Below are 20,580 nucleotides of genomic sequence, written 5' to 3'. Positions count from 1 at the left end.
ATATTAGTACAGTAGGCTCATAGTATAAAAAAACATTAAATCCCTAAAATGTAGATACTGTTTATATGGTCATATGTTGTGAAATCCATGTTACAATACTTCACCACACAAACCCATCTAAGGGTGTTAGTCCACCTCTTCTACGGTTCATTGAAATGTCTTCAGTTTCCATAACATAACTAAATTGGGATAACCATTTCCTGTGCTGTCATCAGTAAATTTCTCATCGAGTGGAAACAGTTTGAGAACTCATGACAATGCCTTTTCACAACCCAACTGGATGAGAATCCTGAATCCCCAGAGACAAGCTACATAGTTTCCTTCACAAGCCTCTTTCAACCACTTGAAACTCAAGCGCAGTCAGGTCAAAGAACATGGGAACATTTTATTGAGTCAAATCTGATTAAACATGAAGAGAAAAGCTTCCTTACAGATGGCACTAAGATGAAATGCCATAAACTTCCCCTTGTGGCATTCATCAAAGGAGAAGGCACACCGAGTCATTCACTGATAGCACAGCTTTTCCTTTGCTGTCCTGCACTCACTTCTCTGCTTAACAATGCTGTGCCTTTGAGTTTGAGAGAAGGAGAAAAAAACCATGGCAAATCTCCCCAAGTCCCATGGCAAACCAGATGACTCCTCCTCGTTTCTCCTCAGTAACCGGGCCAAGCCCTTGGGGGGGTTGGGGTCGTATGGATGTGGAGACCTAACACAACTCTGAGTCATACACTCACTCATATCCTCTGTCCTCTCAGCTGTCTCTGTGTTTGATTAATGTACAACAAGGGAATAAAAATCACAGCAGAAAAAAAACCCATAACCCTCTGGAGAGTGTGTGTGGTGAGTGTAACCTCCGCCTTGCTGGGGAGGAAATGTAGTCATCACACGTTGCTCGGAATACACTTCATTCATTAGAAACAGCACACAGCGATTCATATGGCCTGAAACGGAGTGCATAGAGCACAGCTGTAAACGTAGACCATGCTATTCTGCTCTGCTGGCCTCTTTGTAGTGCTACCTATGAACACTTCAGACAGGGAGAAGTTAAACCCAGCCCTTCCTCTGTGCAATAAGCCAACACCCACTGTCTATTTGTGCTGAGTGTAGGTTTACACAGACAGAAGAGAGGGAGAGAAAGAGGGAGAGGGTGAGAGTGGTGGGAGTAAGGAGCCTATATTAAATGTCAAACTCAAGCTTAAACTAGGGTAGATATTTGAGTATCGCCCAAAACAGGTAACTATAGATGACTTTCCAGCCGCTGAGGCCATCTAAGACATAGACAGAGAAAGAAATCTCTCTGAAGCATAGCGTCTTGTTTAAGGAACATCTAATCCCACAGTGAAATCCTGGCATGGGTGTTCCCTGATTGTAAAGCAGGGGGCTTGTGAGGCCTCCAACTAGTGACTTTGAACCTGCCTCTGTCATTACTAATCACACACCTCACCTACCTTAAAGGTCCAATGCAGCTGTTTTTATCTCAATATCAAATAATTTTTTGGTAACAATGAATTACCTTTCTGTGATTGTTTTCAACAAAAAAAGAAAAATGCTTCTTAGTAAAGAGCATTTTCTCGAACCCTCATTTTGACAGGACTGTCTGGGAGTCGTCTGAGTGTGGAGGGGAAAACTGAAATCTAGCTGTTATTGGCAGAGAGGTTTGGAACTCTTTCTTTCTGGTTTAAACAGGCTGAAATTTCAAGCGGCCTTTTCAAACAGCGCTTACACTAACAGGGCATTATCATTTTTTAACAGTATTATTCCAACCTCAGTGTGGATACATATCAAACACAGGAAATCACATTTTTGACTGCACTGGGCCTTTAAGAACACACCAGCTGTTGATAGTTTGACCTGGGCTAGGCACTGGGCCTTTAAGAACACATCAGCTGTTGATAGTTTGACCTGGGCTAGGCACTGGGCCTTTAAGAACACATCAGCTGTTGATAGTTTGACCTGGGCTAGGCACTGGGCCTTTAAGAACACACCAGCTGTTGATAGTTTGACCTGGGCTAGGCACTGGGCCTTTAAGACAGGAGCATTGATTTGGGGCGGCAGGGTAGCCTAGTGGTTAGAGCGTTGGACTAGTAACCGAAAGGTTGCAAGTTCAAATCCCCAAGCTGACAAGGTACAAATCTGTCATTCTGCCCCTGAACAGGCAGTTAAGCCACTGTTCCTAGGCCGTCATTGAAAATAAGAATTTGTTCTTAACTGACTTGCCTAGTAAAATAAAGGTAAATTTTTTTTTTATTAAAAAGAACACACCAGCTGTTGATAGTTTGACCTGGGCTAGGCACTGGGAAGGATAAGCAATTACCTGTTTTATTGCTCTGTGATCACATCGAGCTTAGTGTAATGTCATTTAAATGGAATAATAGCCTACGTTTATTAACAAATTATTTATTGCAAACCTTCATTTTTTGGGGTGAATTTTTTGCTTCATAATCTTAAAAACACTCGTCATTGTCCGAAATTGAACACTGAAGGTTCCAGAGAATTCCAAAAATGTAAGTACCCCTACCCGACTACTTAGACCAATTAGCAAGTGCTGACATGAAGAACTGGAAAGACAATGATTTCTGATATTGAATTGAGTTCCAATGATTCCACTCTACTTTTAATTTAACTGTGTTGTCATGGTAACTCAACCTAACCCCTAGGCATTAGCAGCAGGGTCCGTTTAACCCCAGGGCCAGCTTTAGAGAACACAGCCTGAGTCCTGGTCTGAGAGCACACCTGCAGAGAGACCATGCAGAGAGAGCTAACCCTGGGGAATGGCTAGCAGCTCTTTGCGGTTCTGGCTTCACACTTCACAGTAACCTTTAATAATTAAACTACAGACCACACCACTGCACACTCCCTTTTTATCAACTTCCCCACACCATTGTAGTGATTCAGTTTTATTCTTAACTCTAACAATGTATGTCCTACGGGAAAGCCAGCAAAAACATTGTCATCATAGTATTGCCATGGAATTGGGCAGTGGAATGCATGAAGACATTTTTGTGGTGGAACTAAGGCCACACCATAAACGGGTGTGTTCCGTGCCTAAAAACTATTTTGTTAGGATCAGGAGCATGGATTTGACTTACTTCTCCTTTCTTTGGAGGGTGCATGGGGTGAGGTGGGTCCTCTAAATTTGACCTAGAGATTTTAAGCCAAGGCTTGTGACATGGTGGGCTTTAGGAGGATTGGTGAGCCAGCGAGACTCTACGTAGCAGTTGGTCTGATGTTCTCACTTCTGGAGAAATCCCATGGTGGGATGGATCATATCCTGAAAGCCTGGGGATGCTGCTCTGGAGCAGGTCCCAACAGCATTACCCATTCTGCGCTCTCCACTCTGGGGCCCTATAAAATCTGCGATGCAGAGAACGTGGACGGAATCACGCAATCCATACATTAAAATGGAATCCAACAATATTAAAAACATGCATTCAACTTAATCAACTAAATGTATTGAAAAATAATATATTTTTGGCCAAGTTTGTAAGAATGCATCAGCGGTTCGTATTTCCTGTAACTTTCTGAAGAGCCAATAAGAATTCCCTGTGGGTGGTGAGCCCGTTTACCACTTTGCGTAGCCGTTAGCGATGATGCTAATGAAAATTATTCTGGTAGATGGAAAGGCTTTCCCAAAAACCACCAAAGGCCAGACCATCACGAAATCATAGTCTCCCAATGGTAAGTTCAGTTATCAGTTTACAGTTATCATAGCCCCCAACCACACTCACGCAAAAGGACTGAATGGGCCTGGAAGACATGGGCAATGTGCTAAATAATAATGAGGAAGTCAAGAGTGGATGATTGTTGTCATTGTCAAAATCCAACAATCAATGTATTTATTTAGCGTCGCCTAAAATAACTGGAACATTTTCACATTTTCAACATTTTCACATTTTCACAATAATTGATTCATTGTCACAACCTGCACTTTAAATGCCCAGCCAGAGTTCATATTGAAGTAATTCAATATTGAAGCAGCTGGCCTGTCAAGCTGCTTCAATATCCTTGAAAAGGAATTAAGCGTGGAAAAGAGGCACATTCTTTGAGAGATTTTGGGCAAACCAAACATTGAGGAAACTAGGGAGGCATATCAAATTTCCATAAACAAACATTGCATGATTTTACAGAGTTTCAGGAAGCTCAAACCCAGTCAGTGCAGAAGGAAATGGCCCATCACGGGAATGAGAATTATCGACGAAGGATGCAAAACCAATAACAGCGATAACAGCCATGGTGTGTGGGTGTAATCTGAGTTTGACTGCTGTCAAACATCAAGCGCATCACATGTTAAGGGATCACGACAATATAATCCCAGCTACCTGGGGTATGAAATCTTTAACATTCTAGCAATGGAGTTTATCTGCGTTGGGTCTGAATATGCAAATTATACAGACCTAAATGCTGCGGTAACAAAATTCCAAGATTAGAATTTTGTAGTTTTACCACTGTGATTCAATAACAGTGGAAAAAAGTCAAATGATTACATCCTACAAGGACTTTCAAGCCTGATGTGAAGAATTCAACAACAGAGCTGCCTTGCATACACAAGGGCAAATAATTATCTTCCAAGTCCAAAATAGTGCGTCCAAATACAAGGTAATTCAATATCTGATGACTTGCTTGTTTTTTGAGAGCTGTGTTATCACTAGCAGGGATGTAGATGGGATAGGCCTATTCTCAGAACATGCTCTTCATAATCTGCTCCTGGAATGGTTTACGATTTATTTGGTGTGCCTTTGAATATTTCTTGCATGTATTTTAGATGTGTGTACTGTATAGATTTATGCGTGTTTTATTGCCCGATAATGGTTCAATACTTATTTTAGTGTGTTTTTAAAAAGTATATATTTTCTGCATGTATTTTAGATGTGTGTACTGCGTGGTTTTATGCTGTTTACACTCCCCTGCCTGAAAAGTAGCCAGATGGCTCTATTATTCCTTAAGTCGTTTGAAACTGCCTACTATTTGTGATAATCTTCATAGTTATGCTGCCATAAAGAAGCGAGAGTTGCTGAAACAAGAACTAGCCAATGTTTGCAGTGGCGGAGCACTCACTGCACAGCAGCCTATCAAGGAGAGGGAGTGGCAGCGTAGGAACATATTGTCCGTACTCCACAAATAAAAAATATTAGGCTCCCGTAAATTGTATGGTACATGTGAGATAAGCTATAGCCTAGGGCAAATTCCAGGATAACGGAATTACGCTTTGACTCAGTTTTTTCACTTTAAAATATATGCCAAAAAAACCCCATTGATTTCAAAAGTTTAACAAACCATTGATTTCAAAAGTTTAACAAACCATTGATGTGGTTTGGATTACTTTGAACAATTTCCACTGACAATCCTTTAAAAAATGTATTTTGTGGAAGAACTGTGCAGATGCCAACTTTGGTAATGGAATCACAGTCAAATCTCCCTGAGGTTTTTATGCGACCACGTTTTCCAAAAACATTTATATCAGCTACGAATTAAGATCCAAAGATGTCTGCAGAAAGAATGTGGTGTCAGCTACGAAATGGAACCTTGAGTTTGAAACAATCTCTTTTGGCTATTGGACTACAGTAAGTGAAGTGGATTCACAAGTTTGGACAGCAGAGCACAGTAGAGTACAATACAGCTGTACTGTAATGTGCTGTCCAAACGTGTATTTCACATCTATGATAGGTTCAGATTTGGTCCAGTTGGTGGACATTAACATCAAGGCCAGGGTGGACAAACCAAATAGTTTACCTCCATGGACGTCCAGTGGTGGTGGGTGAGGATGCTGGTTACAGTACGAGCTGGGAGAGGTGACATTAACATCAAGGCCAGGGTGGACTAACCAAATAGTTTGCCTCCATGGACGTCCAGTGTTGGTGGGTGAGGATGCTGGTTACAGTACATGGATAGACAGGGGGTAGGTGACAGTAAGAGCCGGGGTAGGTGTCAGTAAGAGCCGGGGTAGGTGACAGTAAGAGCCGGGGTAGGTGTCAGTAAGAGCCGGGGTAGGTGTCAGTAAGAGCCGGGAGAGGTGTCAGTAAGAGCCGGGGTAGGTGTCAGTAAGAGCCGGGAGAGGTGTCAGTAAGAGCCGGGAGAGGTGACAGTAAGAGCCGGGGTAGGTGTCAGTAAGAGCCGGGGGAGGTGTCAGTAAGAGCCGGGGTAGGTGTCAGTAAGAGCCGGGAGAGGTGTCAGTAAGAGCCGGGGTAGGTGTCAGTAAGAGCCGGGAGAGGGGACAGTAAGAGCCGGGAGAGGTGTCAGTAAGAGCCGGGGTAGGTGTCAGTAAGAGCCGGGAGAGGTGTCAGTAAGAGCCGGGAGAGGTGTCAGTAAGAGACGGGAGAGGTGTCAGTAAGAGCCGGGGTAGGTGTCAGTAAGAGCCGGGAGAGGTGTCAGTAAGAGCCGGGAGAGGTGTCAGTAAGAGCCGGGAGAGGTGACAGTAAGAGCCGGGAGAGGTGACAGTAAGAGCCGGGAGAGGTGACAGTAAGAGCCGGGAGAGGTGACAGTAAGAGCCGGGAGAGGTGACAGTAAGAGCCGGGAGAGGTGACAGTAAGAGCCGGGAGAGGTGACAGTAAGAGCCGGGAGAGGTGACAGTAAGAGCCGGCAGAGGTGTCAGTAAGAGCCGGGGTAGGTGTCAGTAAGAGCCGGGGTAGGTGTCAGTAAGAGCCGGGAGAGGTGTCAGTAAGAGCCGGGAGAGGTGTCAGTAAGAGCCGGGAGAGGTGTCAGTAAGAGCCGGGAGAGGTGTCAGTAAGAGCCGGGAGAGGTGTCAGTAAGAGCCGGGAGAGGTGACAGTAAGAGCCGGGAGAGGTGACAGTAAGAGCTGAGGTGACAGTAAGAGCCGGGAGAGGTGACAGTAAGAGCCGGGAGAGGTGACAGTAAGAGCCGGGAGAGGTGTCAGTAAGAGCCGGGAGAGGTGACAGTAAGAGCCGGCAGAGGTGTCAGTAAGAGCCGGGAGAGGTGTCAGTAAGAGCCGGGGTAGGTGTCAGTAAGAGCCGGGGTAGGTGTCAGTAAGAGCCGGGAGAGGTGTCAGTAAGAGCCGGGAGAGGCAGGGGACACTATGAGCTGAATATAACAGTATGCCAGTGGAAGGGAGGACAGTATAAGGTGACACTATGAGCTGAATATAACAGTATGCCAGTGGAAGGGAGGACAGTATAAGGTGACACTATGAGCTGAATATAACAGTATGCCAGTGGAAGGGAGGACAGTATAAGGTGACACTATGAGCTGAATATAACAGTATGCCAGTGGAAGGGAGGACAGTATAAGGTGACACTATGAGCTGAATATAACAGTATGCCAGTGGAAGGGAGGACAGTATAAGGTGACAACTGTGGACTATTATGATTTGCAATTGTAGCCATTATTTTGCAGTAATTCCGTTACAACTGTTTTTGTAATTCCGTTACCAAATACATTTTTTGGGGCATAGGATTTTATTTAATATTGTATAAACAATATAAAACATATACATGCAAGCAACATCATACAGAAATCAACTACATTACACCTGCCCAGACTCCCACTCCTACTCCAGCGCCCACACCACTTTATGCCCCATTGCCTCAAACTGCACCATTTTGTTTCTCTCCGTCGCCCACACACTTGACCTTTTTTGGATAATATCACCCACAATAATAAAGCATTTGACCTTCCCATTGCATTAACAAATGGAGGATTGGTTGACTTCCAGTTAAGTATACGCTTTTTTAAGATTGACGAGAACAATATCATCCAAAGCATCAGGTAAACTCACTCATATGCCTTGAAATATGCAGACAGACAGATTAACAGCACATTTACATTGTAATACTTCTGACAGCCAAAGTTCAGACTTTATAACATTCCCAGAAGGAATGGATTATTTAGTCATTGTTAGTTTTACACTTTAGACATGACTCTGCTGTTATGCTGTATAATGTGAATTTTGTCTATTGTATAATAAATTCTATACATTAATTTATAATGGATTAAGCGTACATTTTCATTAACTAATTTCGTTAGTTATGTTCCAACATTCCCTCCCTCTTGTGCCAATATCAGTAAGTATATATTTTTTTAAAGAGTTTGATAAGCTAGAAAATAAAAAATTGCAGAGAGCCTACTCATCATATGAATATAATGTTCTGACTCAAATAAGATTCCCTCAAGATTGCTCTGATGTCCAAAAGGTTTCAATTTGATTTTGTGATAAAACTTTCAAGTTGAATGTATTTGAAAATATATACATTGGTTAATCCAAAATTGTAAATGTTTCTATTATCAAATCATATTTGTCACATGAGCCGAATACAACAGCCCTTAACCAACAATGCAGTTCAAGGAATAGAGTTAAGAAAATATTTATTAATTAAATGAAAGTTTTCAAAAGTTACAAGAAGATTCCATAACAATAATGAGTTTATATAATGAGGCAGGGGTTATGAGGTTAATAGTGAGGTTATGTACCAGTACAGAGAATGTGTGGGGATACAGGTTAGTCGAGGTCATTTGGTAAAGTGACTATGGATAGATAATAAACAGTGAGTAGCAGCAGTGTAGAAACAAAGGGGGGGTCAATGTAAATAGTCCGGGTGGCCATTTGATTAATTGTTCAGCAGTCTTATGGCTTGGGGGTAGAAGCTGTTAAGGAGCCTTTTGGTCCTAGACTTGGTGCTCCGGTACCACTTGCCATGCAGTAGCAGAGAGAACAGTCTATAACTTGGGTGACTGGAGTCTTGTCTTTGACAATATTTAAGGTTTCTATGCCTTTAGTTTTCCTTGTGGACCAATTTATCGGTGAATTCTGAAAAGCGATCCAAGGATTGTTCCATAACATTGCAGTTTTTAAGGGAGTGATATTGGTTCTTCTAGAATACATTTAATTTAATGTTAATGTTCTTAGCTTCATCGTTTGAAAATAGACACGTAAAAAGATTTTGGGGATGAGTATGTGCATCTTCAACATGTACCCAATTGTTACTCTTTAGTGCATTTAACTAACTATATGTCGCAAGTAAAAGCCTAGGGTAGCAAGTTGATACAAATCCAAGTCTGGAAGATTAAAACCACCAAAAATTCATTTTTATTCTATGAATGCATTGCCCATATAAAATCTTATTACGGAGTATACTTATTTAAAGAATATCTTTGGTGGGGTAATTGGTATTACCGAGAGTAAGTATAAAAGCCATGCCATTCTGAAGAGGTTTACTCTACCTGTATGATGTATAGAAAGATTGTACCATTTATATAGATCTGCATTCATATTGTTGAGTAATGGAATAAAGATATCTTTATACTGTATATTTGGTGTCACTTAAGCATCCTAAGTATTTAATATTTGTTTGGTCCACTTAAAGGATTGCTGTAGATGGAGAGTTCCTTATATATTTTTTCCTATTGCCATTATTTAGTTTTTTTCCATATTCATTTTATATCCTGAGATTTTTGAGTCTTCTGAAAATAGTTTTAGCAAAGGGGGCATTGCCTTTTGAATATTGGTCAGGTATATCAGGAGATCTGCAAATAAGTTTAGTTTATACTCATGTTTACCAATACTGATACCTGTTACGTTTGGGTACTGCCTTATTCTTTCAGTCAGCGGTTACATTGCCAGTAACAGCTCTCTTCCCCCTCCTGCAAACAAGAAGGGGGAGAGAGGTCATCCCAGACTTGTGCCCCTTTCTAAAGCAATTTAAATCAGATAAACTGTGTGTATATTTTTGCTTCGGGGCATTTATATAATATTTTTAATAAATTACTTATTTCAGCTGGAAAGTTGAAAGCTTCCAAAGTTTTGAATAGAAAAGGCCATTCGAGATGGTTGAAAGCTTTTGTTATTGATTTAAAAAAATGTATTCTATTAAACTGAAACAAGTTATTGTATTTGTTTGTCTATTTTTAATAAGCCCTATTTAATTGATATGTATCAAGTCTGGTAAGATGTTTGCCATTCTATCGCGTGCAAGCTCTGTTATTTTTTCCCCATCACAATTTATTAACATATGTATCTATAATCAGTAGGAGACTCTCCAGATATTCATGGTTTTAATATAATTGAAATAACCGTTTGATGGCCTCCTGGGTGGCACAGTGGTTAAAATTGTAATTAATCATGTTATTTGTAATTAGCGCATTTATCTTTATCGTTTAAAATCGTAACTGGTTTAGCTTGTATTCACTTTGTGAGAGCTGCAAAATATTAAAAGGATTCATTTGCCATTAAGTAATATGACTTGAGTTTAACCTGTAATTGTTGTTGGCTCTCAACAAAAGATCATATTCGTGCTTAAGTTTAGAAATTTGAGCATCTTTTTATGGGATTTTTCCTAAGATGGGGATTTATTTTAGCTTCTGCCGAGCATGAGATAATCATTCCCCTAATGTATGGCTTAAAGGCATCACAGATTATATCGGGGGTTGGCTTATCCTTTATGTCTACACTTGTAATGGTAAAGCTTTAAAAATATATTTAGGTATTTAATCAAATTTGGGTCCAGAAGATGCGCTTTGATCAAATTTGGGTCCAGAAGATGCGCTCTGATCATTCTCCAAATTCTGTTGCTAAGTGTATTTTCTATTGGTGCAATTAAGCATAGCAGAGAATGAGCCAATATAATTATATCATGCAGTTTTATCCAGTAAATTGTAGAATGTATTTTGTGAGATTTTTTTTGTTGTTGTCAATTCTTAAATAGATTTTCTTACTTTGAGGGGAAAAAAAGGAATGGTCTTTTGTAGTTGTAGAATGGTCAGCTTTAGGTGTCCTATAAATTATTTTTAGAGCCATTATATTTTTCAGCCTCCTTAACCCTCGCAAAGCTGCCGGCCCAGACGGCATCCCAAGCCGCGTCCTCAGAGCATGTGCAGACCAGCTGGATGGTGTGTTTACGGACATATTCAATCAATCCCTATCCCAGTCTGTAGTCACCACATGCTTCAAGATGGTCACCATTGTTCTTGTACCCAAGACGGCAAAGGTAACTGAACTAAATGTCTATCGCCCAGTAGTACTCACTTCTGTCATCATGAAGTGCTTTGAGAGGCTAGTCAAGAATCATTTCACCTCCACCTTACCTGTCACCCTAGACCCACTTCAATTTGCTTACCGCCCCAATAGGTCCACAGACGATGCAATCGCTATATCACAGCACACTGCCCTATCCCATCTGGACAAGAGGAATACCTATGTAAGAATGCTGTTCAATGACTATAGCTCAGCATTCAACACCATAGTACCCTCCAAGCTCATCATTAAGCTTGAGGCCTTGGGTCTGAACTCTGCCCTGTGCAATTGGTCCTGGACTTCCTGACGGGTCATCCCTTGTTGATAAAGGAAGGAAACAACATCTCCACTTCGCTGATCCTTAACACTGGGGCCCCACAAGGGTGCGTGCTCAGCCCCCTCCTGTACTCCCTGTTCACCCATGACTGCGTGGCCATGCACGCCTCCAACTCAATCATCAAGTTTGCAGACGACACAACGGTAGTAGGCTTGATCACCAACAACTACGAGACAGCCTACAGGGAGGTGGTGAGGTCACTCGAGTGTGATGTCAGAAAAACAACCTTTCACTGAACGTCAACAAAACAAAGGAGATGATCATGGACTTCAGGAAAGAGCAGAGGGAAAACCCCCTTATCTACATCAATGGGACAGCAGTGGAGAAGGTGGAAAGTTAAGTTCCTCTGCGTAAACACCACGGACAATCTGAAATGGTCCACCCACACAGTGTGATGAAGGCGCAATAGCGCCTCTTCAACCTCAGGAGGCTTAAGAAATGTGGCTTGACACCTAAAATCCTCACCACTTTGTACGGCAACAGCACCACCCACAACTGCAAGGCTCTCCAGAGGGTGGTGCAGTCCACACAGCGCATCACCATGGCAAATTACCTGCCCTCCAGGAGAAATACAGACCCGATGTCACAGGAAGGCCAAAAAGATCGACAACAACCACCCGAGCCACTGACTGTTCACCCCACTACCATCCAGAAGGCGAGGTCAGTACAGGTGCATCAAAGCTGGTACAGAGAGACTGAACAACAGCTTCCATCTCAAGGCCATCAGACTGTTTTAAACAGCCATCACTAACACAGAGGCTGCTGCCAACATACAGACTTGAAATCATACCCATCTCATGTACTATATTTTATATCATCTATTTCATCTTGCCTATGCCACTCATCCATATATTTATGTATATTTTCTTATTACATTCCTTACTTCGATGTGTGTATTAGGTAGTTGTGGACTTGTTAGATATTGCTGCACTGTTGGAACTAGAAGCAGAAGCATTTCGCTACACTCGCAATAACATCTGCTAACCATGTATGTGATCTATAAAATTGTATTTATTTTAGACAGGTCTAAATAAGCATGATATAAAGAAAATGTAGTGTTCTTCAGAAGAACAGAATGGCATACTCTGAATTGTCCTTATGTTAGGTCCTGACCTGGCTATGCCAAAGAATTCCGTAGCATTATTTTATAGTATGAAGATCACAATTGAACAAAGCTGAATAAAATAAAAATGATATTTTCTCCAAACAATTTGAGGGAGTGCGCACATGCGGCTATTCTGTGTTGAGCAGTTAAAAAAAATAGGTATTCCTATATGCTTAATTTAGTGTTATTAAATGTAACTTTAGTTGTGATATAAACGTTGGGCTATATGTTTTGATTCTTAATACATTGTTAGGCTGCACGATGTCGAGTGAACTAAACCTTCACCTTGTTTTTCTTATAACATCTTTTGTCTGACAGACGCTTACGTGACAACCAGAATGCATTGTATGACGTCAACAAACATGGCGCCACACATAGCTGTCAAATAGCTAAGCATTAGCTCATCATAATCAGCATAAGCTTGAAAAAAAGTATGAGACATCATGTGTACATTACAATCTATGCAATAATTGGAATGCATGATTTGTCACCAGTACTTGAAAACATGTGAATAAAACAGTAAATGCACTATGCTTCATACATGCATACGGTATGTTACAGTATAAACACAATATACAGAAAATAATGCACTTACTTTGACAGGAATGCACATATGTCCAGAGTTGTTATTTGTAAGGAAAACAACAAAAAGGTAATGTGGACGCCAGCCAGAGAATGTGCCCAGGGGAAAAAGTTAGCGCAAGGCCTGTTCTGACTAGAGATGCGCAAATGTCGTCCTATTTGCTCTGGGGAAACACTTGGGAAGTGCTGGGACTCTCGTTGAAGTGAGAAGTTTGTCCGGATCAGTAAAGCCTCAATATAAATTGTCCGCAACAGTGAAATGTGAATTAATGAAGAGGAACACAACTCAACTCAAACTTTTGTTAGAAAATAAAAAACTTGTTAGAAAAATCATTTGAAACTGACAAGTTGAAACACAGCCTATAGATAATTAGCAGGCAGCGTGCCTTGGTTTGAGGGCAACGCAGGTTAACTGTCCTGTTTCATAACAATCCCATTTTGGAACAGTGATTCTGATATCACGTGTATAACAAAAAACTTGAGCTGGGGTGAACGTTAGAGATATGTAAAACTCACTTGTGGGGTAAAAAATAAATTTGTGGTGAAAAACTCATTCAGATTGGCTGGGCCTTGCACCCCAGTGGGTGGGCATGGCTCCCAACTGGGTGGGCCTATGCTGTGCCCCTGCCCAGTCATGTGAAAGTAATAGATTACGGCCTAAATTATTTATTTCAATTGACTGATTTCCTTATGAACTGTAACTCAGTAAAATCATTGAAATTGTTGCGTTCATATTTTTGTTCAGCGCAGATGCACAAAATGTGATAAATATGTAATAGATCCTTAAATAATCGGTGCCTAGCAGAGTAAAAATATATTTTTATACTGTATATTAAATATATTATTTAATCTGTGGATTACGCACTCTACATATATCTACATATACCTGCTAGTGCAAAGACCATATTTCAGAACGCTATGGTGGGTGGTGGTGCGGTACCCGATTTGTTAGATTTATCAATTGTAAGATTGAGTGTAGTATTCAAGTTACCACCCAAGACCACATGGAAATCAGATATTCCTGTAAGTATTTTGGATAAAGAAACAAAATAAATAATTTTTAGTACGTATTGGGGGCATATGCAGAAATAAAAGCTTTCCTTTGCCAGAAAAAATGCATTTCACATAGAAGGATTGCCTATCTTGATCATTGGCTTGGTCTAATATATGAAACTTGAGATTACGACGAAACACAACTACCCCTTTTGTTCTATTATTAGCAGAAGAAAAGGCAGCCACCTTGGAAGTTGTTTTTTATTTTGCTTATATAATCCTTCCTTATACGAGTTTCCTTGAGCATGGCAATATCTACTCCTTTCCAATTTAAAATATAAAAACTAGTATGTTTTTTATTTATTTAATTTATGCCCTGTTAATTCCAGGAAAGCATAGATAGCTTAACCATTACATTTGGAAAATGCTTTGTTACTTTGTTGTAAAATTAGTGAGTACAATCCCCTTTAAAAGTAAATAAACATCCTCTCATTGTCAACTGCATTTATTTTCAGCAAACTTAACGTGTAAATATTTGTATGAACATAACAAGATTCAACAAGGGGGGGGGGGGTCAAAATAAAAAGTAACAGTCAGTATCTGGTGTGGCCACCAGCTGCATTAAGTACTGCAGTGCATCTGCTCATGGACTACACCAGATTTGCCAGTTCTTGCTGTGAGATGTTACCCCACTCTTTCACCAAGGCACCTGCAAGTTCCCGGACATTTCTGTGGGGGAATGTCCCAAGCCCTCACCCTCCAATCCAAAAGGTCCCAGACGTATTAAATGGGATTGAGATCCAGGCTCTTCACTGGCTATGGCAGAACACTGACGAATCTGTCTTGCAGGAAATCATGCACAGAACGAGCAATATGGCTGGTGGCATTGTCATGCTGGAGGGACATGTCAGGATGAGCCTGCAGGAAGGGTACCACATGAGGGAGGAGGATGTCTTCCCTGTAACGCACAGCATTGAGATTACCTGCAATGGCAACAAGCTCAGTTCGACGACGCTGTGACACCGCCCCAGACCATGACGGACCCTCCACTTCCAAATCGATCAGGCATCCAGAGTACAGGCCTCGGTGTAACGCTCATTCCTTTGACAATAAACACAAATTCGACCATCACCCTTGGTGAGACAAAACCGTGACTCGTCAGCGAAGAGCACTTTTAGCCAGTCCTGTCTGGTCCAGCCACGGTGGGTTTGTGCCCATAGTCGACGTCGTTGCCGGTGATGTATGGTGAGGACCTGTCTTACAACAGGCCTACAAGCCCTCAGTCCAGCCTCTCTCAGCCCATTGTGGACAGTCTGAGCACTGATGGAGGGATTGTGCATTCCTGGTGTAACTCGAGCAGTTGTTGCCATCCTGTACCTGTCCCGCAGGTGTGATATTCAGATGTACCGATCCTGTGCAGGTGTTGTTACACGTGGTCTGCCACTGCGAGGACGATCAGCTGTCCGTCTTGTCTCCCTGTCTCACAGTACGGACATTGCAATTTATTGCACGTTCACGCAGATGAGCAGGGACCCCGGGCATCTTTTTCTTTTGGTGTTATTCAGAGCCAGTAGAAAGGCCTATGTTTTCATAACTATGACCTTAATTGCCTGCTGTCTGTAAGCTGTTAGTGTCTTAATGACTGTTCCACAGGTGCATGTTCATTAATTATTTATGGTTCATTGAACAAGCATGGGAAACAGTTTTAAAACCCTTTTCAATTAAGATCTGTGAAGTTATTTGGATTTTTACAAATTATCGTTGAAAGACAGGGTCCTAAAAAAGGGACGTTTCATTTTTTTCTGAGTTTAGATGAGTAATCAATAATCCGCATAGAATATGTAAAAATAAAAACATTTCCCAAGAGCCCTCCCAGATTGCAACTCATATAAACCTCCTCCTTTCCCTTCCCTCCCACCAAAAAGGGAATACTTCTCAGTATATTGCAGCTGCATTAGCATCTTTGGAGGCTCCCTAAATTTGCCATTTGTATTACTACGTCTGTCAATCTTATCGAATCTATGATTTTGGTCACCTGCTAAAATAAATAACTATCTGGATTTGATTTAATATAGCTTAAATCAAAAAAAAAAGATTTGCCAATGGTGGGATATTGAGTGTTTGTATTTTATCCACTTTTTCTCTCCAATTTCGATCTTGTCTCATCGCTGCAACTCCCCAACGGGCTCGGGAGGCAAAGGTTGAGTCATGCTCCCTCCGAAACATGACCCACCAAACCGCACTTCTTAACACGCGCCCGCTTAAAATGAAAGCCAGCTGCACCAATGTGTCTGAGGAAACATTGTTCAACTGACGACCAAGGTCAGCCTGCAGGTGCCCGGCCCACCACAAGGAGCTGCTACAGCAGCGGTTAGCCAAGTAAAGCCCCCACCCGGGCCAACCCTCCCCTAGCCCGGATGATGCTGGGCCAATTGTGCGCCTACCTATTGGACTCTCAATCATGGCCAGTTCTGATACAGCCCGGGATCGAACCCGGGTCTGTAGTGACACCAAAAGCACTGCGATGCAGTGCCTTAGACCTTTCTGCCACTCGGGAGGCCCTGTGTATTGAGATTTAATAACTCAACAAAATTGACACTAAAAGTTGTACCTTTACCTGTTACTTCTGTGAACTTTCATTATCCTCCCTCCTCATGAGTGAGAGAAATTAGAAAATATCTTAAAGATATGTGGGTTTTTGGTAACGGAATAACAAGGCAATATTTCTTACATGCTGAACAGACTGCACACGTGCATGCGTCTGCATGTTGATTTTGTCCACCCAAGTTTAAATATCAAAACAAACTCTGAACCAATTACATTAATTTGGGAACAGGTCAAAAAGCATGAAAGGTTTTGGCAATTTAGCTAGCTAGCTTGTTGTTGCTAGCTAATTTGTCCTGGGATATACAGTGCCTTGCGAAAGTATTCGGCCCCCTTGAACTTTGCGACCTTTTGCCACATTTCAGGCTTCAAACATAAAGACATAAAACTGTATTTTTTTGTGAAGAATCAACAACAAGTGGGACACAATCATGAAGTGGAACGACATTTATTGGATATTTCAAACTTTTTTAACAAATCAAAAATTGAAAAATTGGCCGTGCAAAATTATTCAGCCCCCTTAAGTTAATACTTTGTAGCGCCACCATTTGCTGCGATTACAGCTGTAAGTCGCTTGGGGTATGTCTCTATCAGTTTTGCACGTCGAGAGACTGAAATTGTTTCCCATTCCTCCTTGCAAAACAGCTCGAGCTCAGTGAGATTGGATGGAGAGCATTTGTGAACAGCAGTTTTCAGGTCTTTCCACAGATTCTCGATTGGATTCAGGTCTGGACTTTGACTTGGCCATTCTAACACCTGGATATGTTTATTTTTGAACCATTCCATTGCAGATTTTGCTTTATGTTTTCGATCATTGTCTTGTTGGAAGACAAATCTCCGTCCCAGTCTCAGGTCTTTTGCAGACTCCATCAGGTTTTCTTCCAGAATGGTCCTGTATTTGGCTCCATCCATCTTATCATCAATTTTAACCATCTTCCCTGTCCCTGCTGAAGAAAAGCAGGCCCAAACCATGATGCTGCCACCACCATGTTTGACAGTGGGTATGGTGTGTTCAGGGTGATGAGCTGTGTTGCTTTTACACCAAACATAACGTTTTGCATTGTTGCCAAAAAGTTCAATTTTGGTTTCATCTGACCAGAGCACCTTCTTCCACATGTTTGGTGTGTCTCCCAGGTGGCTTGTGGCAAACTTTAAACAACACTTTTTATGGATATCTTTAAGAAATGGCTTTCTTCTTGCCACTCTTCCATAAAGGCCAGATTTGTGCAATATACGACTGATTGTTGTCCTATGGACAGAGTCTCCCACCTCAGCTGTAGATCTCTACAGTTCATCCAGAGTGATCATGGGCCTCTTGGCTGCATCTCTGATCAGTCTTCTCCTTGTATGAGCTGAAAGTTTAGAGGGACGGCCAGGTCTTGGTAGATTTGCAGTGGTCTGATACTCCTTCCATTTCAATATTATCGCTTGCACAGTGCTCCTTGGGATGTTTAAAGCTTGGGAAATCTTTTTGTATCCAAATCCGGCTTTAAACTTCTTCACAACAGTATCTTGGACCTGCCTGGTGTGTTCCTTGTTCTTCATGATGCTCTCTGAGCTTTTAACGGACCTTTGAGAATATCACAGTGCAGGTGCATTTATACGGAGACTTGATTACACACAGGTGGATTGTATTTATCATCATTAGTCATTTAGGTCAACATTGGATCATTCAGAGATCCTCACTGAACTTCTGGAGAGAGTTTGCTGCACTGAAAGTAAAGGGGCTGAATAATTTTGCACGCCCAATTTTTCAGTTTTTGATTTGTTAAAAAAGTTTGAAATATCCAATCAATGTCGTTCCACTTCATGATTGTGTCCCACTTGTTGTTGATTCTTCACAAAAAAATACAGTTTTATATCTTTATGTTTGAAGCCTGAAATGTGGCAAAAGGTCGCTAAATTCAAGGGGGCTGAATACTTTCGCAAGGCACTGTAAACATTGGGTTGTTATTTTACCTGAAATGCACAAGGTCCTCTACTCTGACAATTAATCCAGTTAAAAGAGTCAACCAAATTCATTTCTAGTAATCTCTCTTCCTTCTGGCTGTATTTGGGACAAATCATTCACTAAACCTCAACAAAATCTTGTAAGAAATAATGTGGAAATTGAGCAAATTGAGGTGACTAAAACTACTTGGAGTAACCCTGGATTGTAAATTATCATGGTCAAAACATGTTGATACAACAGTAGCTAAAATAGGGAGAAGTCTGTCCATAATAAAGCGCTACTCTGCCTTTTTAACAACACTATCAACAAGGCAGGTCCTACAGGTTTCTAGTTTTGTCACACCTGAACTAATATTCAGTTGTGTAGTCAGGTGCCACAAACAGAGACCTCGGGAAACTACAATTGGCTCAGAACAGGCAGCACCGCTTACCCTTAAAATGGACACAGATTACTAACATTAATAAATAATATGCATGTAAATCTCTCATGGCTCAAAGTGGAGGAGAGATTGACATCATCACTACTTGTTTTTGTAAGAAGTGTTGACATGCTGAATGTACCGAGGTGTCTGTTTAAACTACTAGCATGCCCTCTACACACGTACACATGGATTTTGTATTGTAGATATGTGACAGTAGAGTGACCTGAGGGAACACACTTAATGTGTTGTGAAAAGTGTTATGAAATGTAATGTCATGTAATATTTTAAATTGTATATACCTGCCATAATGTTGCTGGACCCAAGGAAGAATAGCTACAGCCTTGGCTAATGTGGATCCTTAATAAATACAAATATGCATTGCAGGTAGGCAGTGCCTATGTCACGCAAAAGCCTCACGAGTAGATATATTTATAAACCTTTTATGGATAGGCTACTTGGCTAAAGAATGGGCAGGATAAGATAAGAAAGACACCGGACACATTGCTGTTGAACCAGCTTTCGTTACAGTAGGGTAAGAGTAGCCTATAAGGATTAGACCCACCCGTTGTATATTTGACAATAATATACAACGTATATTATTAAAATATTTTAGATTTTAGATTAAAATGTCTTGCACATAACTGGTACGTTCCTATGAAAACGTTATGTAATAACTTGAGACTCAAGGGAAAGTGCTCTAAAGTTGTGTTTACGTTTGTTGTTAGCTGGGTGGATAACCGTTCTATTTGACATCATTTGGTACTTCATCAGTCCAAAACTCAAATCAATATGCTATCGAGGAACATACATAAGTCTGGCTTGTGTAGACTATAGAATCGTTTCTATGTTCAATCGCAGTGTGAAATTGATGCACTGTCGCTACTGTAGGCTACTTACCTACTGCCACGCACATCACGTCCACCAAGACATACATCTTCTTTTTTCTCAAATCCATCATTTTATTCTATTGATAGAGGCTGCCAGTTGATCAGACACGTGTTTGGAAAAACTTAGTTTACGAGTGTTGCCATTGAGTCCGCTGACGCAGCCAACCTGTATTGCGAGTTCTTCCGGATTTAAAGCTACTTTCCTACCTGCCCACAGATGTTGACACCTATGTGTGCAATTTTGATCTGCGAAAAATGTCCAAACTCAGACTCTAGTCATCTCAATCGGCGACAGTGTTAAATTCTTACCCTCATATTTGGTTGTAATGACAGGCTTGAAAAATAAACCTTCGTTTTTACAGTAGTTTAGGCGTCCTACAAACCAATACAACCCTCCACGCCACAGATCCCTCCTTCCCACTTCCTTGCAATTTTTTACTCCCACAATCTGACGTTGAATAGTAGGCCTACAATATCTGCTCCAAATTTGAATTTAAGAATTGACACTGACAGCAATAATAAAAGAAAGCTGAGCAGAAGTATGTCTTGCTGGTGGTAAAGTATTTAGTTTTAGTAGCCTACAGTGGACAGCAGCTGATTTGTGTGGAGGCGGATGAACTTCACTGTACTGTGTATTTATTGATAAATGAGCCATACAACTTTGGGGATATTTAAGAGCATTTCCATAGATCGGTGTAAACTTACTGGGAATTTGGGGGAAACCCATGGTACTACATTCA

At 41.2% G+C, this 20,580-nt stretch overlaps 1 protein-coding gene across 2 annotated transcripts in view; it reads right to left on the bottom strand.

Annotated features, from left to right (window-relative positions):
- LOC135512804 (phospholipid phosphatase 2-like) overlaps positions 1 to 20,241 on the bottom strand; it is a 31,946-nt gene extending 11,705 nt beyond the window's left edge. Inside the window, exon 1 of one of the 2 annotated variants that reach the window (XM_064935198.1) lies at positions 19,851 to 20,241. In XM_064935198.1, the coding sequence (XP_064791270.1) occupies positions 19,851 to 19,911 (61 nt within the window). In that variant the 5' untranslated portion in view covers positions 19,912 to 20,241. The remainder of the gene's footprint in view (positions 1 to 19,850) is intronic. The other variant, XM_064935199.1, reaches the window with a different exon arrangement.
- Positions 20,242 to 20,580: the final 339 nt, after the last annotated feature.

This window comes from Oncorhynchus masou, chromosome 24, assembly GCF_036934945.1.
Source record: "Oncorhynchus masou masou isolate Uvic2021 chromosome 24, UVic_Omas_1.1, whole genome shotgun sequence".
Taxonomy (NCBI): Eukaryota; Metazoa; Chordata; class Actinopteri; order Salmoniformes; family Salmonidae; genus Oncorhynchus; species Oncorhynchus masou.
This window is presented reverse-complemented; position numbering and strand designations above follow the sequence as displayed.